Here is a 26,710-nt window from a genome sequence, read left to right as displayed (position 1 = left end):
AAACATTTACATGCATGTTATTTTCATGTCAAATTATTTTTTATTTTTTTTCTCTAACGTACTGTAAATCACTTTAGCTAAAGTCAATATGACTTAAAAGGTTATATTATTTTATAAGACAAACAGTTGATAAATGTGCATTATGCGTAGCGTAAAAATGTAGACAACTGTTTAAATACATATTCAACTGATTTTTTATTCAAACTAAAGTTATTCTACTTAAAAATAAATACAGATAAATTCATTTTCAGTTGATCTAGAGCTGAAAGACCCTGAAATTTCAAAAGAGCTGAAATTTCAATTATAATCTGCAAATAAACAGTAGCCAATGTCGAAAATTAATTTTTTTATATTTGACTAAATATTTTATTATTCTGTAAATTTGCTGTATAATATTTCATTTTAGTTACAATAAGTTCATTTTCACGTGACTAAATAGACCCTTTTCACATTTCCGGGTTTCTCAGTAGCGAAAGTCATCATAGTTAGGAAAACTTTCAGAAAAAGAAAAAAAAAACTGTGAGACTGATGACGGCAACCAAAGGAGAGAATAACATCAAATGTACTGTCTTGACCCACAGACGCTGTATTAGAAACACCTCGCACAAGCGGTGATTTGTTTTTTGTAATTTGAAGCAAAGATGATACACATAAATTCATATAAATGCTCTTGCATTTTTTATCTAATTATTAAAACCTTTTAAAAATTTAAGATGCTTGTGAAATGGGTCTATTTAAATTAATAGCAATTCTAGGTAAAACCACTACACAAAGAATAATAAAAGAAATAGTTTAACCTTGTCAAAATAAATCATCCAAGTTTCAATGTCATATGAAAAAAAAAACATTTTTATGACTTTTAGTGGCATGAGACAGTCAAAAACTTGAACCCTTTGAACTGTTGTGAGCTATACGCCTTGACTTTGTTGTTGCCTCACCAACTTGACAACATAAATTGTCTGTAAAGTGATTTAATGGTCTGAGCGAGCTGACTTCAGTTTCACCTTTCATTCTTTTTACCAAGATGAAAGAGTGGTTTCTGTGTGTTGTTTTGAAGCGAAACCCACAAAAGAGCATTCGGGTGGATGTTTAATGACTACCCTACATCTTCACACTTCATAGGGCCGATTGCTGCGCGTATTTCTGACAGTTACCAAGCAACAGCATGTTGAGCACTGGTCTTTTGTGAGTGTAAGCTTTAACTAAGTCTATTAAAAGGGAAGAGTGAACTGCGGGGGTCCTCCTCAATCCCAGCATGCACCTCACTGCACAGATGATGAGTTTACCGCAGAGCACAAAGCTGTGGATCTTGTCATCAAGCTGTGAAAGCCAAATCAAAATGTCAGTCAGTTTTGATATTAGTTGATAATTTGCTTTTTTGATGATCAGAGTTTTAATTAAGCCATTTCCTCTGCAATTCTGAATGTTGCACCGGTGTTTCTGAGAAATGAGTTAGTGTTCAGGTTAGTTTACAGGAGAGAAATGGCTGTGAATTTTATCAATTGTGTAAATTTTTTTAAAGACTTAGGGTCTTTAGTGACTCAGAACATCATTAATTCTACTACTGTTTATTACAAACATACAGTGGGGGAAATAACTATTTAACGTGTCACCGTTTTCTCAGAAAACATGTTTCTGAAGGTGCTGATGACTTAAAATTTTCACCACATGTTTAATAACAACCAAAGATACACATATATGAAAAGAAAACAAATCTTAAGGAATGAAGTTATGGGTAATAAAATTAAATGACACAAGAAAAAAGTATTGAACATATGAAGAAAGGGAGGTGTATAAAAGCAGTGAAAGCCCAGACAGCAGCTGAAATCTCTCAGTAGTTCTTTAGCAACCCTCTGCCCTTCCTCAGTGTAAATGAACATTAGCTGCTTCAGTCAAACATCTATATTATCAGGATGATGACTGTGAAACCAGGGTGGACATTTTAGCAAGACAAAGATCCAAAATACAGCCAAGAAAACCCTCAAATGCTTTCAGAGAAAGAAAATCAAGCTGTAGAATGGCCCAGCCAATCACCTGACTTGAATCCAATAGAAAATACAAAATAAAGATCATTTTGGATAGACAAAACCCCAGAACCATCAAGATTATATATATATATATATATATATATATATATATATATATATATATATATATATATATATATATATATATATATATATATATATATATATATATATATATATATATATATATATATATATTAAGCATATTTATCCTGCACAACAAAATAGATCTGTCCAGGTTTCAAAAGTTAAGATAACAGTTAATTTATTTGGGCATAAACGTTGTAGGTTACAATCACTGTTGTAGGTTACGCATAAGTCTAAAAGACTACAGAATACACAAGACATGTCACTCGTATACTTTTGAATGTGGAAAAGTGTAACTGTCAATATGGCCAAAGAGCTTAGAATGACCAAGAGGCGACACTTAATAGAATGTTCCAGTGCAACAACAGGGCCCAGCAACAGCCCGGATTTTGCCATTTTGGAGTGAAAGCGGTCTGCTGTCTATTGGATCTTATTGCTGTTGCGATGGCAAGTAGCTTCTTTGTTGTTTATTTCTTAATTTAAAAAGCGCATTAAAGCTGATATACAACCTGAAAGACGACAATACAACACACTGACAATCATCAACATTTTTAATAGTTTATTTTACAAACTTATAAAATGCTAATATGCTGTTGTTCTATATTGAAATTTTCATTCCAAAATGTCTGCTGCACCGTCTAGTGGCTGTTTCCCAAATTGCACTAGAGTGTTGCCTCTTGATGATTCTATGCTCTTTGATATGGCGAATGAAGCCACGCCTTTTAGTACAGGAGCCAATCAATGAACACTATATGGCAAATAAAGCCTGCCTTCTAGTACAGGAGCTAATCAGCGATAGATATAGAATGACAATTCTCCAGGAGAGGGGCTCGGACTAAGTGTGAGTTTCTGCAGATTTTGTGTGATATGAAAAATTTGAAATGAAACTAAATAGACGGTTGTTGTTTAATTTTATTGGTTATTCATAATATGAAATGTAATCATAACTTTGGCAAGTGGTTTTTGAGAATTTGATGTTTCCCCATTCAAACAGAATGCAAGAAACAAGAGCAAGTGACACAATCCGTGTGAAGTTGATGTGAATCCAGCATTAGAGTTCCATCCCTTTTAGAAGTACAGATCCATTCCTCTGTCTATTCATTATAAACAAAATTAACCCTTTCACATGTAAGTTTTAAAGACTCCCACTGCCTCCCCTGTGTGAGTTTTTTTAATGTAACTTTATTTAGAATGCATCACTTTAAAATTCCCTTGGCGGTGCTTCAAGTTTAACATGTGACACAGTGGTGTTTTCCTTCTTTTATCTCTTTTCTACAAATAATGAGAAATGTCCTAATTATGTTGTAAAATATCTGAAATTCAATTTGCAAATGCTTGTAAGAACATGCATTTCACCATCTTAACAGCTTATATAATCATCATGTTATCTGATCAATAATGAGTAACGGGGGCGCCACCATGTTAAGTCTACGCTGCAAGAGAGATCAATCAACAGCTGCTGGAATTACAACATGATAATTCATTTAATTATTTTTAAATAGGTGGAAGTAGGTGACCGTTTTACATGTAGAGGAATAAACAAACATTCTATTAACATAAGCAGTGTTTATCTTGCATGAATGACCTCCAATTATAAATGTAAAAAAATGTATTAATGACATCAATGTGTATTTTAGAAAACCGTAAATGTTATGTTTTGTTTTGAAACCAAAACACAATAATAACAAATATTATTTATTTAATAACAGTGATTAATTACCGCACGTCTCTTTCTATGCCTCAGCTCTATTGAGAAGATTTGAATTTAGCAGCTGATGACTTGTGTTCTGAATGGGCTAACTACACTGGTGTAAATGTTTTTATGAAAGGGCTAAAAGACAAAAACTTTAAATTGTCCTTTTCCAATTCATAGTGTCACCTTGGAATCATAAGGTTCTATCTGCGTTCAGATTTTGAGATATTGAGCTTCAAAATTTTTGCATTTCATGTAGCAAACAGTATGAGTGTAACATTTATTTTTTAAATAAAAAGTCTTAAAATGTAAACAACTTATTAAAAAAACATCCCATAATGTAAATAAATTGGCATTTCAAAAGAATGTTAATAACTCAATTTTGACAAAAATGTCAGATAGAACCTTATTATTCTAAGGTGATGATATGTAAAAAAAAGTGTATTGGGTCATTAGTGACCCGAGCTATGTATAAATGCAAGTATATTTTTATCTGTGTAACATAATGAACCCTTCCAAGTTCCAAAAGGTAACTAAATATGCTTTTTTTTATTCTTGTGCAATTGTTATTGAAATATCAGTAGCTTTTTTTGACTATTGCAGCTTATAGTATAGAGATCCATCTGTGTTCGAAATACAGGTCCAGGTCACTAAAGACCTGAGAATGTAATACTGATTGACAAAACATTAATGCCTTTAATTTTTGGCTGAAAGCAAATAATCGACTAATCTCTTTATGTACTTTCACAGGCATTCTTTGCAAAGGATTATATCGCAAATCATCCAGAGGATGGAGAGAAAATTACTCGTCTTAGAGAACTGATGTTTGAACAGGTACAATTGTCATATTTGTGTCAACAACATAATGTTTTTTTGTTTGTTTGTTTGTTTAGACAATTGATTTGAAAATATATTTGAATGCAATAGGCCTTTTTCACACTTCTTGGTTCCGGTAAGCGAAAGAGTGTGTCACAACATCCGGTTTCAATGCAACAGAGCATTCCCGGCTGCAACTAAAAAAAACGACACCCTTACCTCAATTTCCATAATTTCCTGAAAGACGAAGGACAGAGGAAATCATGGGTGAAATTAATTAGACAGAATGAAAATCTTTTGTTTCAGGTTATATGCAGGGGTACGTTCATGTGCAGTATGCACTTCAAAGCGAGATCATGTTTTATCAAATATTGGTGGTCTTAGTTTTATTTTGATGTATAATTATAATATAGACAAATTCCAAATAAGCTATCTGCCTTCCACAAACAAGTGCTTTTATAATGGTCATTAATATAAGCATAATTTCTCCCCACATTGATATTTCATTTGGAATAATACACAATTTATACAAATCCAAATCACTTAAAAAAATTAAGTTGGTTTGACAACAAAATTAATTTTGTTAGTCAGTCATATAATAAAGATGGTATACTTTTCTTACAATGAATTCCTTTCTCATTACAAAATCTCAATAACCCAGCAAACTTTCAACTGTTATTGGTTGAATTCCTTGAGAGACCCTTGTTATTTAGTAGTATCAAGATTATCCTTTTGATACATCATCTTTTGATATTACTAAATTGTAGGTTGGCAAAACTTTTTTTTAAAGTAATTACCAAGAAAAACTATAGAGCTATTCATATTCTTTTCAAAAAAATAAATCTTACTTCTACCTTAGATTCAATCTTATTGGATGTCTTTATTAAAAAGTGAATTGGTTTGCTGGAAAAAGTGTAGCCGTTACCACAGAAATATCAAGTTAGAAATAAAATTAAAGAAATATCCTAGAAAGGTTTCCACAGATTTTATCCAGCAAAACATTATTAACAAAAATTTTAAAGTGGAATTGATGTAAATTGTATTTATGCAATGAACACGAGGAGATGGTTTTACACTTATTTTAGCATTGTACATACTCAGTCAAGAGGCAGAGGTGCAAAAATGTATTAGAAATTTCAGTGTTCAAAACATCATGGGAAAATTTACTTTTTGGCATTACTGTCTATCCTAATTAAGAGGAATTCTTTTTATTTAATTTACTTTTATTGTTAACAAAATTGCACATTCATAAATGTAATTTTAAGGTATTAATGACTGAAATATGCTTGTAAAATTCCAGTATCAGAGACTCTTTATACAAGAAAGCCCTACTCACTTTAAAAAAACTGTGAACTCTGTAATGTATTTATTTAATTTTTACATTTGTACATTTTGTATTTTATTTATAATTACCCCCTGACATTTATATTTTTTGTGTTGTGAAATGTTATTTGCTGTTCTTTAAATAAATAATAAAAATATTCTAAGCAGATAAACAAACTGCAACATGAACTAACTTTATCCTGACGATTCAGAAAGTAAACACACTCTATTCTCTACAGCAGTGGTTCTCAAAAATTTTTCATCAAGTACCACTTCAGAAAAAAAATGTATCTCCAAGTACCACCATAATGAGCAGTATTGAAATACAGTAGCGTAGTAGGCCCAGTAAAGTAGCTACAACTCTGCACAGTAAATAAAACGTGGCAGATTATCTCATAAATATAGGCTATATGTCATATATGGCACATCATATACATAATTTTTGATACATTTTAAAATATATGTAGCATGTACATGATATATTTCATTCGTCCGCGTACCACTAGAAGGAAGCCTGCGTACCACTAGTGGTACACGTACCACAGTTTGAGAACTACTGCTCTACAGACTGACTGTTTTGAAAATATTTGCAACTTTAAAATTGGAACATTTAGGGGTTAGTGGAAAACTGAAATGCTTTAATAGAATAGAAAGTTGACTGAGAGTGTTGAGTGTGAAGTTGAGTGTGAATGTCATCCAATGGGTTGTTGCTAGATCGAATGTGTTTGTGGATGGAAATTAAGGAGAAATATTTATATTATTTAATAAATTTCCCATATGTTGTATTTTATTAACATCTATCCCCACCAGATACTCAATCGTCACAGCACTGTAAAAACAGTAGTTATGCAGAGTATTATTTATGTTATCTATTAAGTTACCCAATAAATTGTATTTTTTTAATGCCTACCCTCACCCCAACCCTAAACCTAACCGTCACAGTACTGTTAAAATATTAATAATTGTTATACAGTTTCATAAAAAAAAGCTGCTATATTAATGGGCATATCGCACTTCCGGCCGACCATGTATCGGATCTAGACTTTACCCATCCAATGTCCTGAGGCTGTCATGTTTCTGCGACTGCTAGCAAAACCGGAAACATTGCTTCAAATGGCGCTAATGATTTTTAATTTAGCTGTAATAAATGTCTATTCATACAATTATAAAAAAACGTATGAATAAACCCAAAAAGGTCAATAATATAAACTATGCATCAAGACAATTGTAATATTCTTAAAGTAACTTTAGATATATAATTCTTTTTAAAAAGGATTTTTGAGATTAACGATAAAGATGTGTGAAATATTATTTTGCTTGGACCACATGACAGTTTGTCGAATTAAATGCAAAGTTTTAATCAATAAAAAGTTATTCAAAACCAACATAAATTGCCAGAATTTTTTAATGAAAATGTTGCATGTGTTTTAAACTATTTTAAAAGTAGTTTGTGAATATTAATGTTTTTAAGAATAATAAGAGTGTTTCTCTGTTTACAGGCTCATATTCTGGAATTTGGTTTAGCTGTGCATGAGAAGTTCGTCCCACAGGACATGAAGCCGTTACATAAAAAGCTGGTCGACCAGTTTCATGTAATGCGCTCCAGTTTGGGAATTCAAGTAGGTTTACACTTTATTAACACACTTTTGAAGCTGAATTTTTATGTTTTTTTCATGGTCAAAGAAAAGTCTAAGGGCTCTATTTTGACGATCAATGCGCAAAGTGCAAAGCACAGGGCGCAAAATCATTAAGGGCTTGTCAGAATCCACTTTTGCTAATTTAAGGACAGAAAAATCCGCTTTGCGCCGTGGCGCATGGTCTAATATGGTTGAGCTTGTTCTCCTAATGAGTTATAGGTGTGTTTTGAGAATAAACCAATCATCTCTCAGTCCCTTTAAGAGCCAGTTGCGTCACACCATAGCGCATTTGCTAACGGACTTTGTAAGTGGAAAAACTGAACGCTTCATTAGCGAGAAAACAGTTAAACAGAGCATCTGCAGCACGAGAATAAGAGATAAGGCATCTCATTATCTACTTTCACTTTCTCTCTCGTGGATAGGGAAACTTCTTGTACACACAGACATCAATTAGCCTATAAATAATTAATTTCGTTTGTTAAGCACAAAGATTTGTTTCAAAACTATTTCTAAATTCAGTTCTAATTTCCAGCATACGAATAAATGAACAATAATAACAAAGTGTGTTAAAAAAAACTGAGTTACATCCAAATGCACATGCTGCCCCATATGGTCGAAAACCTGACAGGTAGACAAATCTAAGCTTGTTTCAATAAAACAAATATAAATATGCATATAATAAATAATACTGCTAATAATAAAAACATTATACAAAAGCAAATTGTCACGAAATTGAAAAGGCCCCCCGAGATGAAGAGGGCATATATATATATCCTTAATATTTAAATTATTTTTCATATGTAAAGATATTTGTGTATTGCTCTACATCTTGTGTGTATTAGGCAATGTGTAAGCAAGGCGCACAAATAACACGCTCTGCGCTGGACAATAGACCAGCTTTGTTATGGTCTATTGAAAAATCTATTATAGTTTCTTAAAATAGCAACGCGCCAGCAATTTGCCTCAGAACGCCTTCCTTTTTAGACCAGAACGCCTATGGGTGCACATATGATCGCAAATGCATTCACTATTTAAACAGCAAGGCACAAAACGGCAGAACGACTCTTGCGCCAAGTTGAAACTAGCAAACAACAATTGCGTCGCGCCTTGCGCCACATTGCGCCAGGTGTATGGTAGGGCCCTAACACTCTTTCTGCTATGTTTATTAAAAATTTTAATTATCATATAAATAGACATTCACTTAAACATTTCTTAAAGGGATAGTCCACTCTAAAATAAATTCATTCATTCAATCATTCATTCTCTTTTCGGCTTAGTCCCTTTACTAATCAAGGGTCGCAACAGCGGAATGAACCGCCAACAAATGTTTTATGCAGCGCATGCCCTTCCAGCTGCAACCCATCACTTTGAAATACCCATACACTTCCATTAACACACATACACTACAGAACATTTTGCTTATCCAGTTGACCTATAGTGCATGTGCTTGAGCTGTGGGGGAAACTGGAGCACCCAGAGGAAACCCATGCCAACATGGAGAGAACATCCAAACTCTACATAGAAATGCCAACTGACCTAGCCGAGGCTCGAAACAGCATCCTTCTTGCTGTGAGGCGAGAGCAATACCCACTGCGCCACCATGCTGCTCCCTAAAATAAATTATATTGTTGTTTATTTTCTTAAACCTGTGGCAGCTCTTAACAGTACACATTTAAAAACCTTCTTTAATGATCTACTGATAGGAAAAATGACACCTAAATCTTAGATGCATTTAGAGGGATTACAAATTTTTTTGTGAACTGTCCCTTAAGAAATAGTGACAATATTTTTTACATTCAAGCCAACGGATCACTAAAACTGTTCATATTTTGTCATTTAGCCACAAGAGTTTCCTGCTTATGTTCGAGTGAGTCCGCTTCATTTTGCAAATGGCAGTCCACGCACATGCAGGACCCCCGTACCCAATGCCATCAGCCCAGAAGGAGGACGAATTGTGGCGAGACGAAGGTTTGTGTCATTTTAGCTTTGGGTAGAATTTTGTGATGCAAAATAAAGTTCTTTAAGCTGGGTTCACAACAAATTTGAAGGTAACTCTTTCAGCAAGTAGGTATCATACTCAATAATTAAGACAAGGCAAATGCACAAATAGAGGCATTTTTAGCAGGTTGGTGCAAATGATGCAAAATGCAGGACATGTTTGCCACAAATATACTGTATTTGGCTCAATCCATTCTTCCACACAAGTTTTACTTTACGTGAGGCGAAAAAAATATCCCACAACTATAGTGGCAAGTTAGGAATAAACAGGCAAAAATAGAAAACTGCTGACAAAGAAAATGTTTCACAGAATATTGGAAATGTTCACAGCACATACAAAACATAGAAAAACAAACTCGTTGCGAGTTCTAAAACAAATATACAGTTGAATTATTAACCCCCTTTGATTTTTTTTAACAGAGCTAGGACATTTTCACAGTATGTCTGATAATATTTTTTCTTCTAGCAAAAGTCTGATTTGTTTTATTTCGGCTAGAATAAAAGCAGTTATTAATTTTTAAAACCCAATTTTAAGGACAAAATTATTAGCTGCTTTAAGCTATATATTTTTTCATTAGTCTACAGAGCAAACCATCATTATACAATAACTTGCCTAATTACCCTAACCTAACTAGTTAACCTAATTTACCTAGTTAAGCCTTTAAATGTCACTTTAAGCTGTACAGAAGTGTCTATAATATCTAGAAAACTATTATTTACTGTCATCATGGCAAATATAAAATAAATCAGTTATTAGAAATGAGTTATTAACACTATTATGTTTAGAAATGTGTTGAAAAAAATGTTCTCTCCGTTAAACAGAAATTGGGGAAAACATAAACAAGCGGTCTAATAATTTATGGGGGCTAATAATTCTGACTTCAATTGTATGTATATATATATTATATATATATATATATATATATATATATATATATATATATATATATATATATATATATATATATATATATATATATATATAAAACAAAAATAAGATAAATAAAACAAATAAGACTTTCTTCAAAAGAAAAAATATTATCAGACATACTGTGAAAATGTCCTTGCTCTTTTAAACATCATTTGGAAAATATTTAAAAAAGAAGAAAAAAAAAATCAAAGGGGGCTATTAATAATAATAATAATTATATATATATATATATATATATATATATATATATATATATATATATATATATATATATATATACATATATATATATATATATATATATATATATATATATATATACATATATATATATATTGTATATATATATAAAACAGAACATGTTTAAACTACCAGAACTGTTGCTATGACAACAACTTTTGAAGAACAAAACAATCCTGGATCGTGTCAAATAGTCAATATCCAAATCCAGCTAATTGAGTAATCCACGTATGAAGATCAGACCCCAGGATATTAAGATAAACAATACAAACAAAAAACACCTCAGATCTCACCACTGGCTCTAAACAGGAAGCAGCCGGGTTTGTCATGTTTTTTTTATGTTTTTTAATTGCAGCATGTTGCTGTATTTGCACTGTGAGAATTTCCATTCGCTTGTGTTGTTAAATTGATGAAAAAGCTTTCTCAGTTTGTTAGTGTTTTCCTATTTGATTTTTCTATTTTCTGAACCTGCAGCATGTTTGGTCTCACTTTTAGAACACATTTTTGTAACTTTGTGCCAATTAATTTTGATTGTACTGAATACCCTGAACTCGCAACAAACATGTCCCGCGTTTTGCACCATTTGTGCCGCCCAGCAGAAATTCATCTCTGTTTTTGCATTTCAATTAACCTATGTTATCCACTCAACCAAATACTTAAAGTTGCAGTATGTAAGTTGGACACTATAGAACTGAACTTTAGAACTTTGTTAGTGCAACAGCACGTATCAGTGATTCAGCATGTACATTTAATAATAAAGAGGTTTAATATCTATTAATTAGATATTAAGCCTTACCATTTTAAAGGAGTGGAATGAGTGCACGTATATTCTGTGCTTCTGAATGGCTGTTCTTAAATTTCTGTTTGGTCTGGCGCAAATTGGTCTGTTTGGTCAAATTGCTTATCACTGCAAATCTCGTCACGTAGCGTATTGTTAGGATACATGGTTACAATGTAACTTGCCCACCTAATGTTTATATTATTTGCTAATTAATAACCACCTCATGTGGAACTGAATCTGCATCTCATTTCTGGAGGCTGCTTCTGTCCACCAGAGGTCGCATTTTACATACTTTGAGAGCCTTCCTAACTGAATGAATAATATGCGCTGTTTTCCACCAAGGCAACCCGGGGTGCTGAAATATAATTAGCTAAACTAGCTCTGGGTAGGATAAAGGGACCAAAACAAAGACAGCCATTCCGAAACACATTATTAAAGCAGAATATCTGACTTCAGCATTGTTTTTTAAATAAACAAGAATGTTCATTTAGCATGTTTCAAAAATATATGCAAACATATTATGGTATTTTTATGCTTTAGAATAGTCAAAAACTTACATACAGCACCTTTAAATTCACATTGGTGGGAAGCTAGTATTTAAAAAACTGTTTTTTTTCTCAACTTGCAGCATGTTTGAGCTTTCTCAGCCACCGTACGCAAGTAATCTGGAAGGAGTGATGCGATGATTCACGTCTGGTGTGAACCCAAAATTAATGTGAAAGTTCACCCAAAAATGAACATTCTATCATCATTTACTCATCTCTACTTGTTCTAAACCTGTTTGAGTTTCTTTTTTTCAGTTCAACATGGAAGAAGCTATTTGGACAACACTTAATAAATGACTTTTGCTGTTTGTTCAAAACTACTTATTTAAAATGAGTTGAAATAACACAATTCTTATGTTTTTAGGGGGGGGGGGGATTTATTGTTTTATGTTCAATCTACTTAAATTTGTAAAATAAAAAATTGTGTTGGGACAGGATGAGGGAATTGTGTGGAACCCAGCATTTTTTACAGTGAATGTTGGAAATGGGCAGCGATTGACTTCTTTAGTGTTTTTTCCTCCTACTATTGAAGTAGGTACCGTTTTAGAGAGATTATATAAAATCTCTTCTTTTGTGTTCAACTGAAAAAAGAAACTCATGACGATTTGCAAACACTTGAGGGTGAAAAAACAGACTAAATATTGTTTTTGGGTGAACTAACCCTTTAAGTTGAGATAAAGAATTTTATACTTCACTTCATGTTGATGCTGTTCAAAAGAGCAAATGTTTTGTTTAGATTTGATTGGCAGCTGTAACACACCCACACATTTGCTAAATTTATAATGTGTTTCACCCGTGTGTTTCAGCCCTCTCAGTTATCCAGCCGTCAACAGATACTCCTCATCCTCACTGTCATCGCAGGCCTCAAACGAAGTGAGCAACATCACAGGCCAGTCTGAGAGCTCGGATGAGGTCTTCAACATGCAAGTGAGACGCTCAAAGAGACTCGCTGTTTTAACTAACCGAAAGTAACACTGCCAGCCAAAATAAAAAAAAATCTTCAATTTATTTATTTATTCAGTTGGTATGAATTGACAGCTGGTGTGTGTAGTACTGTCAGCTGTCATCAAGTTGAAATATTAAAAAAAGGATCTTTTTTTATGGACAAAAAAATGCAGCAGTGAATAAATTATCTCTCTGTTGATGCTGTTTAATGTTATTGAACGGCTAAATAATCAGTCCCTCCTGGATTTTGTGAAAAGAAAAACTTTTTTTTTCTTTTTTTGTGACTAAAATGATCAAAAATTGCAGACATATTTCTATTGTTGTTGCTGTGGAAATATATACAAATTTGTAATATTTAACAAATATATTATAATAATTTTATGTAATACAGCATAATATAATACTTTTTAAAGTTTTTTCAATTAGTATTTAGTAATTAATATTTTTTTATAGAATTTATTTTATTTTAAAATTTTTATTTGTAATACAGTTAATTTTGGTTTACTTTAATATGTATTTATAGGGTAATTTTAAAAACAATGTCATTTTTCCCTAAAAACATTTTTCACGGAGTATACAAACCTTTCAAATTTATTTATTATGTATTTATACACAAATATTATGGGTTATCAATAAATATGTCATGTATAATCTGAAAATAGCATTTTGAAGTCTCATCATCACATGTAAGTTTATTGTTCACTTTTTAGTATAGTCAAGTTCGAGTTTCTTAATATACATTTATATATATACATACAGTTGAAGTCAGAATTATTAACCCTCTTTTGAATTTTTTTGTTTGTTTTCTTTTAATTATTTCCCTAATTATGTTTAACAGAGCAAAGACATTTCCACAGTATGTCTGATAATATTTTTTCTTCTGGAGAAAGTCTTATTTCTTTTAATTCGGCTAGAATAAAAGCAGTTTTAATTTTTTAAAAACATTTTAAACATTATATATATATATATATATATATATATATATGTGTGTGTGTGTATACACACTTGTATACACACACACACATACATGTATACAATATAACTAAAAAAGAGTGAATCTGTAAATAGGAAAATTATGGAAAGAGAGCACTTTTTTTGCATGTGAGATGCTAATTGTCTAATCCGATTTAATAATTTATGCCAAGCTAACCCAAAAGTGCTCCTGCCAGACCTAGAGTTTGGCTGAATAAATTAAAAATATATATATACAGTTAAACTCTGAAATATTAGCCCCCCCTGAATTATTTGCCCCGTTTATTTTTTTCCTTATATTCTGTTTATTGGAGACAAGATTTTTTCAACACATTTGTAAACATAACAGTTTTAATACCTCATTTCTAATATCGGATTTATTTTATCTTTGCCATGATGACAGTAAATAAAATTTTACTAGATACTTTTCAAGACACTTCTATACAGCTTAAAGTGAAATTTAAAGGCCTAACTAGGGTAATTAGGTTAACTAGGCAGGTTAGGGTAATTAGGCAAGTTATTGTATAGTTTGTTCTGTTGACTACTGAAAAAAATTAGCTTAAAGGGGCTAATAATGTTGTCCTTAAAATGGATTTAAAAAAATTAAGAACTGCTTTTATTCTAGCTAAAATAAAACAAATAAGACTTACTCCAGAAGAAAAAAATATTATCAGACATACTGTGAAAATTTCCTTGCTCTAAACATCATTTTGGAAATATTTGAAAAAGACAAAGAAATTCAAAGATGGTTATTAATTCTGATTTCAATTGTAGATATGTGAGTGTATATATTTGTGTGTGTGTACACATTTTTATATATAAATAAACTATATTTATATCAGCTCATTTACTACTTATCACATTATGTACATGTTATGTTTTTTTCAGCCCAGTCCATCTACCTCAAGTCTGAGCTCAAATCACTCCGGCTCCCACAATGTGAACAGCTCTGCTCCCTCCAGCAACAGAGGTGATTCAGTTCAACAGAGCAGAAGCAAACCGTTCTCACAGCGGCTGCAGCACAGTTACCAGCATTTTACAGCACTGCCTCATTTACTCTGTTATCTTTCTTTCTTTTCATCAGCTTCTCCACTGCCGTCTGACAAGCACAAACACACCAGAGATAATGCCTGCCTTTCTCCACGGGACAGACTCTGCAGCGGCATTTTCCCAAACCCACTGGATCCCTCACAGGTCAGGACAACTGCAAAAAAAAAAAAACACAATACGAAAGAAACAATGGAAATATGCTCGTTTTACAAGTCACCTAAATTTGAATAGCTGAGTTTTACCATTTTTTTTTTATCCAATCTGCCGATATCTGGCTAGAGCACTTTTAGCTTAACATAAATTATTGAATCCGATTAGTCCATTGAGATTTCGGTGTACATGTATTGAGCATATCTAAATTCACGTGTTTGAGTGTGTGTTACACAAACACTCATTGGCCACTTTATTAGGTACACTTTACTAGTACCGGGTTGGACCCTTTTGCCTTCAGAACTCCCTTAATCCTTAATGGCATAGATTCAACAAGGTACTCAAGGCATCAACAAGGCATTTGCACCCACAGAACTGCCGCTTACTGGATATTTTCACTTTTTCAGACAATTCTCTGTAAACCCTAGAGATGATGGTTGTGTGTAAAAATCCCATTAGATCAGTTCTGTTTCTGAAATACTCAGCCAACCCATCTGGCACCAACAACCACCAATAACTTGACCATGTTTACCTGCCTAAATGCATTGAGTTACTGGCATGTGATTGGCTGATTAGAAATTTGCATTCATGAGCAGTTGGACAGGTGTACCTTATAAAGTGTAAATGATAAGCAGTCAAAAAATTACAATTAAATGTAAAATGTAATCAAATATTGTAAATACGTATTATTGTAGGTATATTACGCATTAAAATTCTATTCAAACTTCTTAAAAGTAAAGTGCCCTAATGAATCTACTGTATGAAATTAATAATCTGTCTGTTGTCCTAAAATATCCAGCTCTCAATGTTCATTAAGCATCCAAAGAGAGATGATATAGTAAAAAGGTGTAGCGGATTGATTTGGATTTCTGTCTTTTTGTCTCTTTATGCTTTGCAGCGAATGATTCCCTTCCAGATACCAGTGGATTCAGTATTATCACGCTGTGAATCCAATCTCCCCACACCTGAGACAGGTACTGCAGCTCTCTGACAACTAATACACATTAATCGCTCATGTTCAGCTCATTAACAAGTCTTTCTGTTCTTGTGTCTTCCAAAGGATCTCTGTGCAAGACCGTGAGGTCACTGTCCCCCATGCCCACTGCCCGGTCCCCACAGAAGGTGACCGTTTAGGCTTAATTTACTCAGTTACTAATGTTTACTAGATGATTTGATATGGAAGGTATATTTCGAAATAATTCACAACTATAGAATGAATGGATTTTGTTTAAAAGTTGTTTTTTTTTATGCAGTGATGACGTGTAGAGAAGCGAATAAGTTAAAGTTCTAGATGATTTGATGTACATATTTGGAAGGAATTCACAATTCTAGACTGAATGAAGTGGTTTTGTTTAAAAGTTTTAGGGCCCTATCATACACCCGGCGCAGTGTGGCGCAAGGCGTGACGCAGTAGTCTTTTGGTAGTTTAAGCTTGGCGCAAGAGTCGTTTTGAGGCATTGCGCTACGCTGTTTAAATAGCAAATGCATTAGCGCTCATTTTTGCGCCCATAGGCGTTCTGGTCTAAAAAGGGAGGTGTTCTGAGGCGGACCGCTGGCGCGTTGCTATTTTGACAAACTATAATAGATTTTTCATTAGACCAAAACTAACCCGGTCTAAACTCCGGCGCAGAGTTGCGCCTCGCTTATACACTGCTTAATACGCACAAGAGAGCAATAGGCAAATATCTTTACATATGAAAAAATGTAAATATTAAGGATATATATAGGATATAATAAGAATAGATATAGGATATAAATATAAAGGATTAAAATATTACAAAACATTATTTTCTAGCCCACAAGTTTCAGTTCATTCATAACAATTTGCTTTTGTATAATGTTATTATTATTAGCAGTATTATTTATTCTATCCATATGTATATTTGTTTTATTAAAAACAAGCTTAGATTTGCCCACCTGTCGGGTTTTAGACCATACGGGGCAAAGCATGTGTTTTAGGATATAACTCAGGTTTTTGAGCACATTTTGCTATTATTATTCATTTATTCATTTGCTGGAAATTAGAACTGAATTTAGAAATAGTTTTGAAACGAAACTTAACAAACAAAATTATTTATTTATAAACTAATTGATGTCTGTGCGTAAAGGTTTCCCTATCCAAGAGCGAAAGTGAAAGTGATCCATTATCTCTCATTCTCACGCAGTAGATGCTCTGTTTAACAGTTTTCTGTTAAAAAACTGTTAACTGTTAACTGTTTTCTTGTGAAATGCTCATTTTTTCCACTTAGACTTACTTTGCGTCCTGTAAATAGTGAATGCACTCTTGGCGCAATGCAGCTGACTCTTAAAGGGAATGGGAGATGAGACTCTAATTGGTTTATTCTTAAAACACACCTATAACTCATTAAGAAAATAAACTCAACCCTTTTAGAACATGCGCCGAAGCGCAAGGCAGATTTCCCGTCCTTAAATTAGCAAAAACGCGTCCTGACACGCCCTGAAAGCATTTGCGCCCTGCGTTTTGCGCATGGACCTCCAAAATAGAGCCCTTAAAGTTTGTTTTAATCAAGTGATGGCATTTAGCTATGGAACAGAAAATGTCCAAACACAGAGCCTTGAAGTAAACAAAATGATTTCATATAACATATATATTTTAAAATGAGGGACTAAGGTGAAGGATTTTGAGTGAGTAAGATATATTTGGTTGGAATTCACCATTCTAGAATGAATGAATTGGTATTGTTTGAACGTTTTTTTAATGAAGTAATGGTGCATATCGAAAGAGAAGAAGAGGTCTAAGCACTTGGGGAACAGTTTTGAACTTAAATGGTTTGTAGCAATCGGTTTCCTCTAACGGAGTTATCTTAACTTTTGGGGTTTTACAGTGTAGCTAGAGAAGAGGTACAAGCACAGAGCCTTGAGGTAAACAAAATTATTTTAAACAATAGATATATTTGGGAAATCAGGGGCTAAGCTAAAGGAGAGAAAGTGAGTAAGATGTATTTGGTAAGAATTCACGATTCTAAAGTGAATGGAGTGGTTTTGTTTAAAGTTAGAGAAGCGAATAGGTCCAAGCACTGAGCCTTGAAGTAAACACAATTATTTCATATAATAGATATAAAATTAGGAACTGAGGTGATGGATAGTGAGTGACAAAAATATATTTGGTTGGAATTTGCAATTCTAGAATAAATGGTTTTGTTTAAACATTTTTAAAATGAAGTAATGGCATGTAGCTAGAGGTCCAAGTACTGAGCCTTGAGGTAGACAAAATGATTTTACTGTATATAATAGATATATTCGGTAGAAATGAATGATTCTAGAATGAATGGAGGGATTTTGTTTGAAAGGTTTTTTTTAATCAAGTGATGGTTTGAACAGTAGCTAGAGAAGAGAAGATAAACAGAATTATTTCATATAACAGATATCAGGGACTAAGCTGAAGGATAGTAAGATTTCATAATTCTAAAGTGAAAAAAGTAGTTTTGTACACAAGATGATTTGATATAAAAGATATATTTGAATGGAATTCCCAATTCTAAAATGAAAGGAGTAGTTTTGTTTGAAAGTTGATTTGTTTTAATGCAGTGATGATGTATAAGTAGTCAGTTTTTCCCCATATATCACACTCAAAAAAAGGATTACTGCTCCTTGTTCAAACTACCTGTTTAAAATGAGCTGAAACAACACAATTCTTCTACCTTCTTTGGCCAGTTTATTTGTTCTATGTTTAGTCCACTTAAATTTGTGAACCATTAAGTTAACAAGCGTTTTGTGTTAGTCCAACATGAAGGAACTGTGTTGGTCCAACTACCTGGATAGGGGAGTTGTAGTTCCCAACATGCTTTGCGTGGGATTGAATTAAGGGAGGGAAATGTTCACAATAAAAGTAATCTTATGTGTTTAAAGTGAATAGAAAGACATGTTAGAGTTTAATCTTCACTTTAGTTTGAAGATTTAGAAGAGTTTCATGTAATGCTTTGAGTTTTGATGACCACCTTGGAGAAGCACCCATGCAGATTTTGCTTTGCTTAGTGAGCAAAGGCTTTCTTAAAGTTAGTTCTGAGATCAGTCTCAATTAACTCTAAATGTAACTCATGAAATATGGCTCTATTAGTACATTTAAGATAACTCCAAATAAAACAAAGACACTTTGAAATGTAAAACACATAATAGACATGCCAGATCATAAGTTAAGTTAAATAAAAATACAAATGTATTTAAACTTTTATTTGACAAAATCAAGTTGGATCAACTCAACTGCATTTAATTGTCTAAATAGTTTTTTTCTTGTTGTTGTTGGTTCTACACAAATTAATTGGATGGAAATCCTGCCCTCAATTAAATTGAGTTCCTCCTATAAGTTATTTTATAGAGTGCATGCAGTCCTACTGTGTATGAACAGCTAGCATGAAAACTTACTAATTCTTAATAACTGTTTGTCCTTGATTATTTTGCTCCTCAGTCAATGGTGCCACCCCTGACACCCTCCCCGACCGATGGCTTGCCGATGGGGAGTCTGGCGTCTCATTCACCTGCCCGCTCCGGCAGTTACAGCAGTGGCATCTCATCCCTCAGCCGATGCAGTGTCTCTGAAACATGCGGCATTGACCTGCCACCAGCCGACCCTCCTCTACCACCCGCCATGCCCACAGATATGCCGATTCGCAGGGGCAGCAAGACTCCTCCACCCTACAGCGTGTACGAGCGGAACAACCCTCGGCGGGCGACGCCACTGCCTCACAGTCTGTCAGTGCCACCGAGTACCGAAAACCCCAGCCTGAGTGCCAAACCCCAGCTGAACCGTACACAGAGGATTAATTCTGAGCCACGGCACCGGCCCACACCCAGAAAGGTTTCACAGCTGTAGTGTGGCAATGGTAACTAAACGGACTATTTTTTGCAATCCTCGACTGTAAAATTACTGTAGGTTATGTATCATAATTGCGAATGTTTTCAATTGCAGGGAGGTGGATTTATTTAGAGGGCTGAGAGTTGTGGATTAATAGGTAAATCTCATTAATAGAGAAACCATGAAATGTCATAGAAATGATAAATTATTCATTCATTCATTCATTCATTTATAAGTCCCTTATTTATCAGAAGTCACCACAGCAGAATGAACCACCAATTATTGAATTACTTTTAAATTGCACTTCAAATTGAGAACTATTATGCTGCAAAATATATAGTAAAATAATGTATTGTCATCATGGAAAAAGACAAATTAGTTATTAAACCTTTTGGGCCTATCATACACCTGGCGCCATAAGGCATGTTTGACATGCTTGGAGAGATTTGTTATTATTTTCAGACCCGCACAACCCTAATTTTCACATTTTGCACTATGTTGTTTAAATAGTAAATCCATTTGCTCTACTTTGTGGACTCATGGGTGTGCTGGTCTATAAAGGAGGAGTGTTAAGGCACATTGTTGGTGCGCTGCTATTCTGAGAAACTGAAATAGGCCACGCCATTGACTAAATAGAAGCTTGTCTGATTGTTTAATACACACAGGATGTACAGCAATACACAGATATCTTTACATATGAAAAAAAGCGTTAAAATGTTATAAAATGTATTATTCTCTACATAATTATAAAAAACACTGCCTCCATGCTTTTTTCATGTCGGGGGGCTTTTTTCAGTTTATTCCTGACAGTTTGCAATTTAATTATGTTATTAATATTATCAAAACTAGTTGAGATTTGTCCACCTTACAAGTTTTTGTGACGCATGACTCCCCATATGGGTTTTTTGACCACACTTGTTATTATTGTTTATTTATTCGTTTGCTGGAAATTAGAACTGAATTTACAAAAGTTTTGAGAGACTTCCAGTTTTGATGAGCGAGTAGCACGCACCTCAAGACAGCTCTGTGAAAAATCTTGTAAAAGAAAGTGAGCACCAATATACATATAGTCACACATTCTAGAAACTACTAACCGACTTCAGGATTTAATTTGTCCAGTTTTCTTATTATGTCGGCAAAATCTCGAAAAACCCGGACCAATCACCTCAATCAAATCATACATTGGCGAAATTACAGATTCGAAGATCAAGCAACTTGCTGTCACCATCAGAGGAGAACTATCAGCATTTAAAAAGAAGGCCAACGCAGCAGTTTTGGAGATCAAAGTTACGATGAATAATCATGCAGCGAAAGTAACAAGCCTGGAAAGTTACACTTCCACTTTGTCGGACACAATGGTTAAGATGGAACAAGATCTGGTTAAACTGAAGCTCAGCGTGGAGCAACTTACTGAAAAATGCATAGACCTCGAAAGCCTCAGCTGAAGGTAAAATATCCACACACTGAACATGAAAGAGGGTGCTGAATTCGGAGTGAAGTCTAGAGATTTCGCTGTCCATCTCCTGACAGAAGCCTTGTTATTAGTGAAACCTCCACTTGTTGATCGTGCCCGTCCTGGAAATGATAAACCACTTCGTGCTTTCATTTTGTGCCTCCATGATGTTCACAAGATGGAAGAAATAATGCAAAAGTTGGCTAGGATGCAACAGATTGCCTTCAAGGCACAAAGAATTAACATCTTTCAGAACTATCCACCTGCTGTGGTAAAGCGACGCGCACTATTCAACCAGGAGGGAAATATGGACTGCAATACCCTGCTAAACAGAAGGTATCACATGACGGCAAAGAGGTTAGGTTTGCTGAAAGCAACTTTGAAAAACCAGGACCAGTGTAAAGGATGTCGGACTCAAGATAAGATAAGAATAACTTGACTTTTAAATTTCAACTTCGAGCATTACTATCTAAAGGAATCGTTTCAGTATGTTATAAGCTACTGAGTTGTTCTTCTGAAACTCTTTATTACGGAGCTGTGCTGCTGCTGTGTGATTGTGTTTGGAAGTTTAGGTTTGATATTTTTTAAATTGTTAGTTTGTTTTTGACTAACGTTTATTATTTATTTAAATTTGTGTGTGTGTAATTCCATGCCACATTTACATTTACATTTACATTTAGTCATTTAGCAGACGCTTTTATCCAAAGCGACTTACAAATGACCAAAGCGACTTACAAATGAGTAAGCCATGCCACGAGTGGTTTGTCGGTTAGATGACGGGGTTAATGTTTTAGTTTCAGGAACGGAGCCTGTTTAAGATACCTTATAGTAAACAAACAGTGAAGATGATTGACTTGATCTTTTTTAAATCAAGAAAAAAATAACAACTCAATGTAAAAGAAATGGTCTCAAATTTATCTCATGAAATGTTAAGGATTAAATCATCCGGTTAGGAGAAGCAAGACAATAGCACATTTAAAGTCTCTTTCCTCAGATATAATTTTTTTGCAGGAAACTCATCTAAAAAAAGATTCCAAAAAAAAAATGAAGGGTAGCTGGATAGGATAGATGTATCAATCTCCTTTTTCAGTTAAATTTAAGGGGGTTGCTATTTTATTTAGAAAAGGGGTTCAATTTAAACTAAATCTGGAAACAGACAGGGAAGGACGCTACATCATTTTATTTGGTGAGATTTATGGCCTCCCAATTACTTTAATAAATTTGTACAGTCCAAACCATGAGAAACCAAAGTTTTTTAGACAAATATTCTCTTGTTTCATTTGTCATTCTTGATCAAACATCTTTTATTCGTCCCTTGTGAAGGATGGACCCTCATTTAATCGCTGACCCCACATTATAAGTTCACAATTGGACATTTTTTTTCATTACAACTATAAGCCAGAAACATCACCAGGATTAATCTGGGAAAGGTTAAAAGCATTTATAAGAGGTTGTGTTTTATCATATCAAGGGTCTGAGAACAAACTATACAAAACAAAACTAAATGATTTAGAAAATTCAAATCTACCGACATTGAAATTGCACTAAACCCCTTTTTAGATATTTGTAAGAAAATTTTACTGTTAAGGTATGAATACAATAATATAGTCTCTGCTAAAATGAATAGAACATTTCACCATGTAAAACAGAAAAATTGTGGATTTGGAGAGAAACCCCATAAATTACTAGCTAGACAGTTGCGCAAAATCGATAGTGAAGGAACAATCCATGGAATAAAAACCAAACATTGGACTCACCGTATCGCAAATAAAGAGATAATTAAATGTTTTAAGGAGTTTTACTCAAAGTTATATTCCTCAGAAACTGAGTTGGACTCGCAAACAATGGACTCATCTCCCCAAGTTATCTCCTGAGGACAAAGCATCTCTTAATAAAAACATTACTATAGAGGAATTAAAGATCACAATAAATACTTAAAAAAAAACGGTAAAACTCCTGGTCCAGATGGGCTGCCTGCTGAACTATATAAAAAATTTAGCCACATACTTACTCTATATTTGCTTAAAACTTTTCAACAAGTATTAAAATCTGCACTACCTCCAACTTTTCTGAGGCTATTATTACAGTAATGTCTAAAAAAGATAAACATCCAGAAGAAGTCGAGGCATATTAACCTACATCTCTCCTCAATGTTGATAAGAAAATATTGTCTAAAACACTTGCTAATAGACTCTGTAAATTAATCAATAAATTGGTTAAAATAGACTGAAATGGATTTATTCCAGGAATAAGCACTATCCATAATTTAAGAAGTCTATTTAAAATAATTTTGCAAGATCCGAGACGATTTGATTTTAATATCATGAGATGCCAAAAAGGCATTCGACTGAGAAAAGTGGGAATATTTGTTTGCTGTCCTTGAGAAATTTGATTTGGGAGATGATTTTATTATTTGGATAAAAATTTTGTACAGTAGTCCATTAGCACGTTTTAACAAATAGAACAATTTCAGACTCTTTTTATCCTAAAAGAGGGACCAGACAGGGTTGCCCTCTTTCGCTTCTTTTGTACAAATTAACAGCAGAGCCCCTTGCAGAAGCCATTTAATCTGATTCTTGCATACATGGTTTTCATATTTCAAATACTATTAATAAGATATCATTGTATGCAGATGATATTTTGCTTTATAATCACCCAACCACAAGTGAGCCTCCCTGCTGTACTCAAGGTTATTAATACTTTTGGGAGGTTTTCTGGCTTTAAAGTTAATTTTGAAAAAAGTGAACTTATGCCTATTGGTTTGAAAGATCCATCTATAATACATATAATACGTCTCCATTAGTTTCCACAGAAAAAAATAGTTGACCTTGGAATTGTAGTTACTTGTAAATACTCTCTACTCTTGAAAGCTAATTTCAAACCCTTATTGTCTAAAGTACAGATTTGTATAGACCATTGGAAGACACTCCCGGTCACTGTAATTGGCAGAATAAATACGATAAAAAAAAATTTCCTTCCTCAAATATTATATTTATTTCGTAATCCAACACTATTACCCAAGTCCTTCTTTAAGCACTGGGCTACACATATACAAATTTTTACATTATGGTTGAAACAGTTGGCTACTGCTTCAGACTGGCTTCAGATAGAGCGAGACTACTGCCATCCTTATGATCTTGCATTAATATTATTATCTCCAGTGATAGTAGACCAAACAGTAGTTAATAGTATTGTTATAAAGAATCAGTTGTGTATTTGGAGACAATTAAGAGAATATCTTAAAATAAAATCACTTTCTCTCTTAATCCCAATTGCAAATAATCCATAATTTCTTCCTTCAAAATTAGATACAACCTTTAATCCAGGGTTTTTCAAAGTCTAAGACAGTGGGCCTCCCTTTTGACACAACTTATCCATTGGCGCCCCCCTCCTCCCAAACATGCACGCACACACGCACGCACACACACACAAAAAATTCTGGAGGTTTTCCTGCTACCTCATCATGCTTGGTTTCAAGGTGTCGCCGAAGTTTGGCGGGTCTCATGCTGTCATTAGCCAAAATATCTTGACAAACCACACTTAAAGGTCGTGGTTCATCAGCTGGTCCTGTCCACGTAAATCCTAAACTCAAATACTGATCATCATATCGTCATCTTTTGGGTTTAAGCCCTGAACTTGAAGGCTTTGAATCGGGGGGTCTCAGGAACCGATCCATTGTATTAGCAGCATGATTAGCAGGCATATACCTGTATTGGCGGGCTTGCCAAACAGAAGCGAATTCACAGCTATGGCCTTCTGCGTAAAAAAGGTTTTCTTATTTTTGACGTATTATTTTTTTTAGCTTTGTTTAATTAAAACGTTTAAAAATAATAAACAATACATATAATAATTAAACTTAATAATTATATTATTATTATATTATATTTTTTCGCCGCGCCTCCCCAGACATGCTCTTGCGCCCCCCTGGGGAGGCGCGTCTCACACTTTGAAAACCCCTGCTTTAATCAATGGAAGAAATTGAGTATAAGCACAGTTAAAGACCTTTATATGGATGGGGTTTTAGGTTTCTTAAATCACAACAGTAATAAAACCTTTCAACGCAGTGGCACAGTAGGTAGTGCTGTCGCCTCACAGCAAGAAGGTCGCTGGTTCGAATCTCTGCTCAGTTGGAGTTTCTGTGTGGAGTTTGCATGTTCTCCCTGCGTTCGCATGGGTTTCCTCCGGGTGCTCCGGTTTCTCCCACAGTCCAAAGACTTGAGGTGTAGGTGAATTGGGTAGGCTAAATTGTCTGTAGTGTACGAGTGTGTGTGGATGTTTCCCAGAGATGGGTTGCGGCTGGAAGGGCATCCGCTGCGTAAAAACATGCTGGATAAGTTGGCGGTTCATTCCGCTGTGGCGACCCCATATTAATAAAGGGAATAAGCCGACAAGAAAATGAATGAGTGAAATTACCTGCGTACACACAATGTTTCCCTAGAGGAGGTCCCGCCCTCAATTGCTGATGATTGTCTCATGGTTCAGGGGACACAAACATCAATTATCTGTAATTTATAAAAGGGTATTTGCAGCTACTGCCCCCACTACAAAGATAATCAGAGAAGAATGGGAACAAGAGATTGGCATCGAAATTTCAGTAGAGATTTGGCAAAATAGCTTAGAGCATATTAATAAACAATTAATCAACACTAGACTATGTCTCATCCAGTTCAAGGTCCTACATAGGCTACATTTCTCCAAAAAGAAATTACAAAGGATTTTCCCCAATATATCTCCCATCTGTGATAAGTGCTAATGAGAAGAATCTGATTTAGCTCATAGTTTTGTATTCTGTCATAAAATACAGGGATTCTGGAATGAGGTTTTAAAGTGCTTTCAGATGTTCTTGATCAACATGTAGATCCTGACACATTGCTTATTATATTAGGAAATTCTGACTATACATATTCATTGAGCAGTGCACAACAGAAATTCCTTGCATATTATTAGATTACAGCCAAAAAGCTGCTATTATTGTACTGGAAAAATGTTAATTCTCCAACGGCCAAATTATGGCTTGAACAATTGAAATCTACTCAGCACTTGGAACGTAACAGATTTATTTTAAAAAGGCAACATTGGGCAATTTCAGAAGATTGGGGCCCTTTCTATTGTCACTTTATGGGGAATTCTTCCCTCCAAAGCAACGTATTGTAACTAAAAAGTTTTGATTATCACTGTATTGTATACTTACAGGCTGGGCTTGGGGTGTTTGATTTTGTTTTGTTTTCTTTTGTTTTTTTAAATGTATG

The 26,710-nt window shown here is 34.1% G+C and overlaps 1 protein-coding gene and 1 long non-coding RNA gene across 3 annotated transcripts in view; one reads left to right on the top strand and one right to left on the bottom strand.

Annotated features, from left to right (window-relative positions):
- LOC141380960 (uncharacterized) overlaps positions 1-15,199 on the bottom strand; it is a 15,724-nt gene extending 525 nt beyond the window's left edge. The window contains exons 1-3 of the long non-coding RNA XR_012400399.1: positions 15,053-15,199; positions 9,120-9,193; positions 1-1,320 (exon numbers count right to left, since the gene is read on the bottom strand). The exon at positions 1-1,320 is cut by the window's left edge and continues 252 nt beyond it. This is a non-coding gene — a long non-coding RNA (uncharacterized lncRNA). The remainder of the gene's footprint in view (positions 1,321-9,119; positions 9,194-15,052) is intronic.
- Positions 1-26,710, top strand: part of dock4a (dedicator of cytokinesis 4a) — a 199,976-nt gene that overhangs the window by 166,066 nt on the left and 7,200 nt on the right. For both annotated transcript variants that reach the window (XM_073943142.1, XM_005170698.6), the window contains 9 exons: positions 4,558-4,641; positions 7,446-7,565; positions 9,424-9,551; positions 12,885-13,005; positions 14,884-14,965; positions 15,080-15,189; positions 16,094-16,169; positions 16,256-16,317; positions 19,622-20,036. In XM_073943142.1, coding sequence (XP_073799243.1) covers positions 4,558-4,641; positions 7,446-7,565; positions 9,424-9,551; positions 12,885-13,005; positions 14,884-14,965; positions 15,080-15,189; positions 16,094-16,169; positions 16,256-16,317; positions 19,622-20,026 — 1,188 coding nt within the window. In that variant the 3' untranslated portion in view covers positions 20,027-20,036. The remainder of the gene's footprint in view (positions 1-4,557; positions 4,642-7,445; positions 7,566-9,423; positions 9,552-12,884; positions 13,006-14,883; positions 14,966-15,079; positions 15,190-16,093; positions 16,170-16,255; positions 16,318-19,621; positions 20,037-26,710) is intronic.

This window comes from Danio rerio, chromosome 25, assembly GCF_049306965.1.
Source record: "Danio rerio strain Tuebingen ecotype United States chromosome 25, GRCz12tu, whole genome shotgun sequence".
In the NCBI taxonomy this organism is placed as follows: domain Eukaryota; kingdom Metazoa; phylum Chordata; class Actinopteri; order Cypriniformes; family Danionidae; genus Danio; species Danio rerio.
This window is presented reverse-complemented; position numbering and strand designations above follow the sequence as displayed.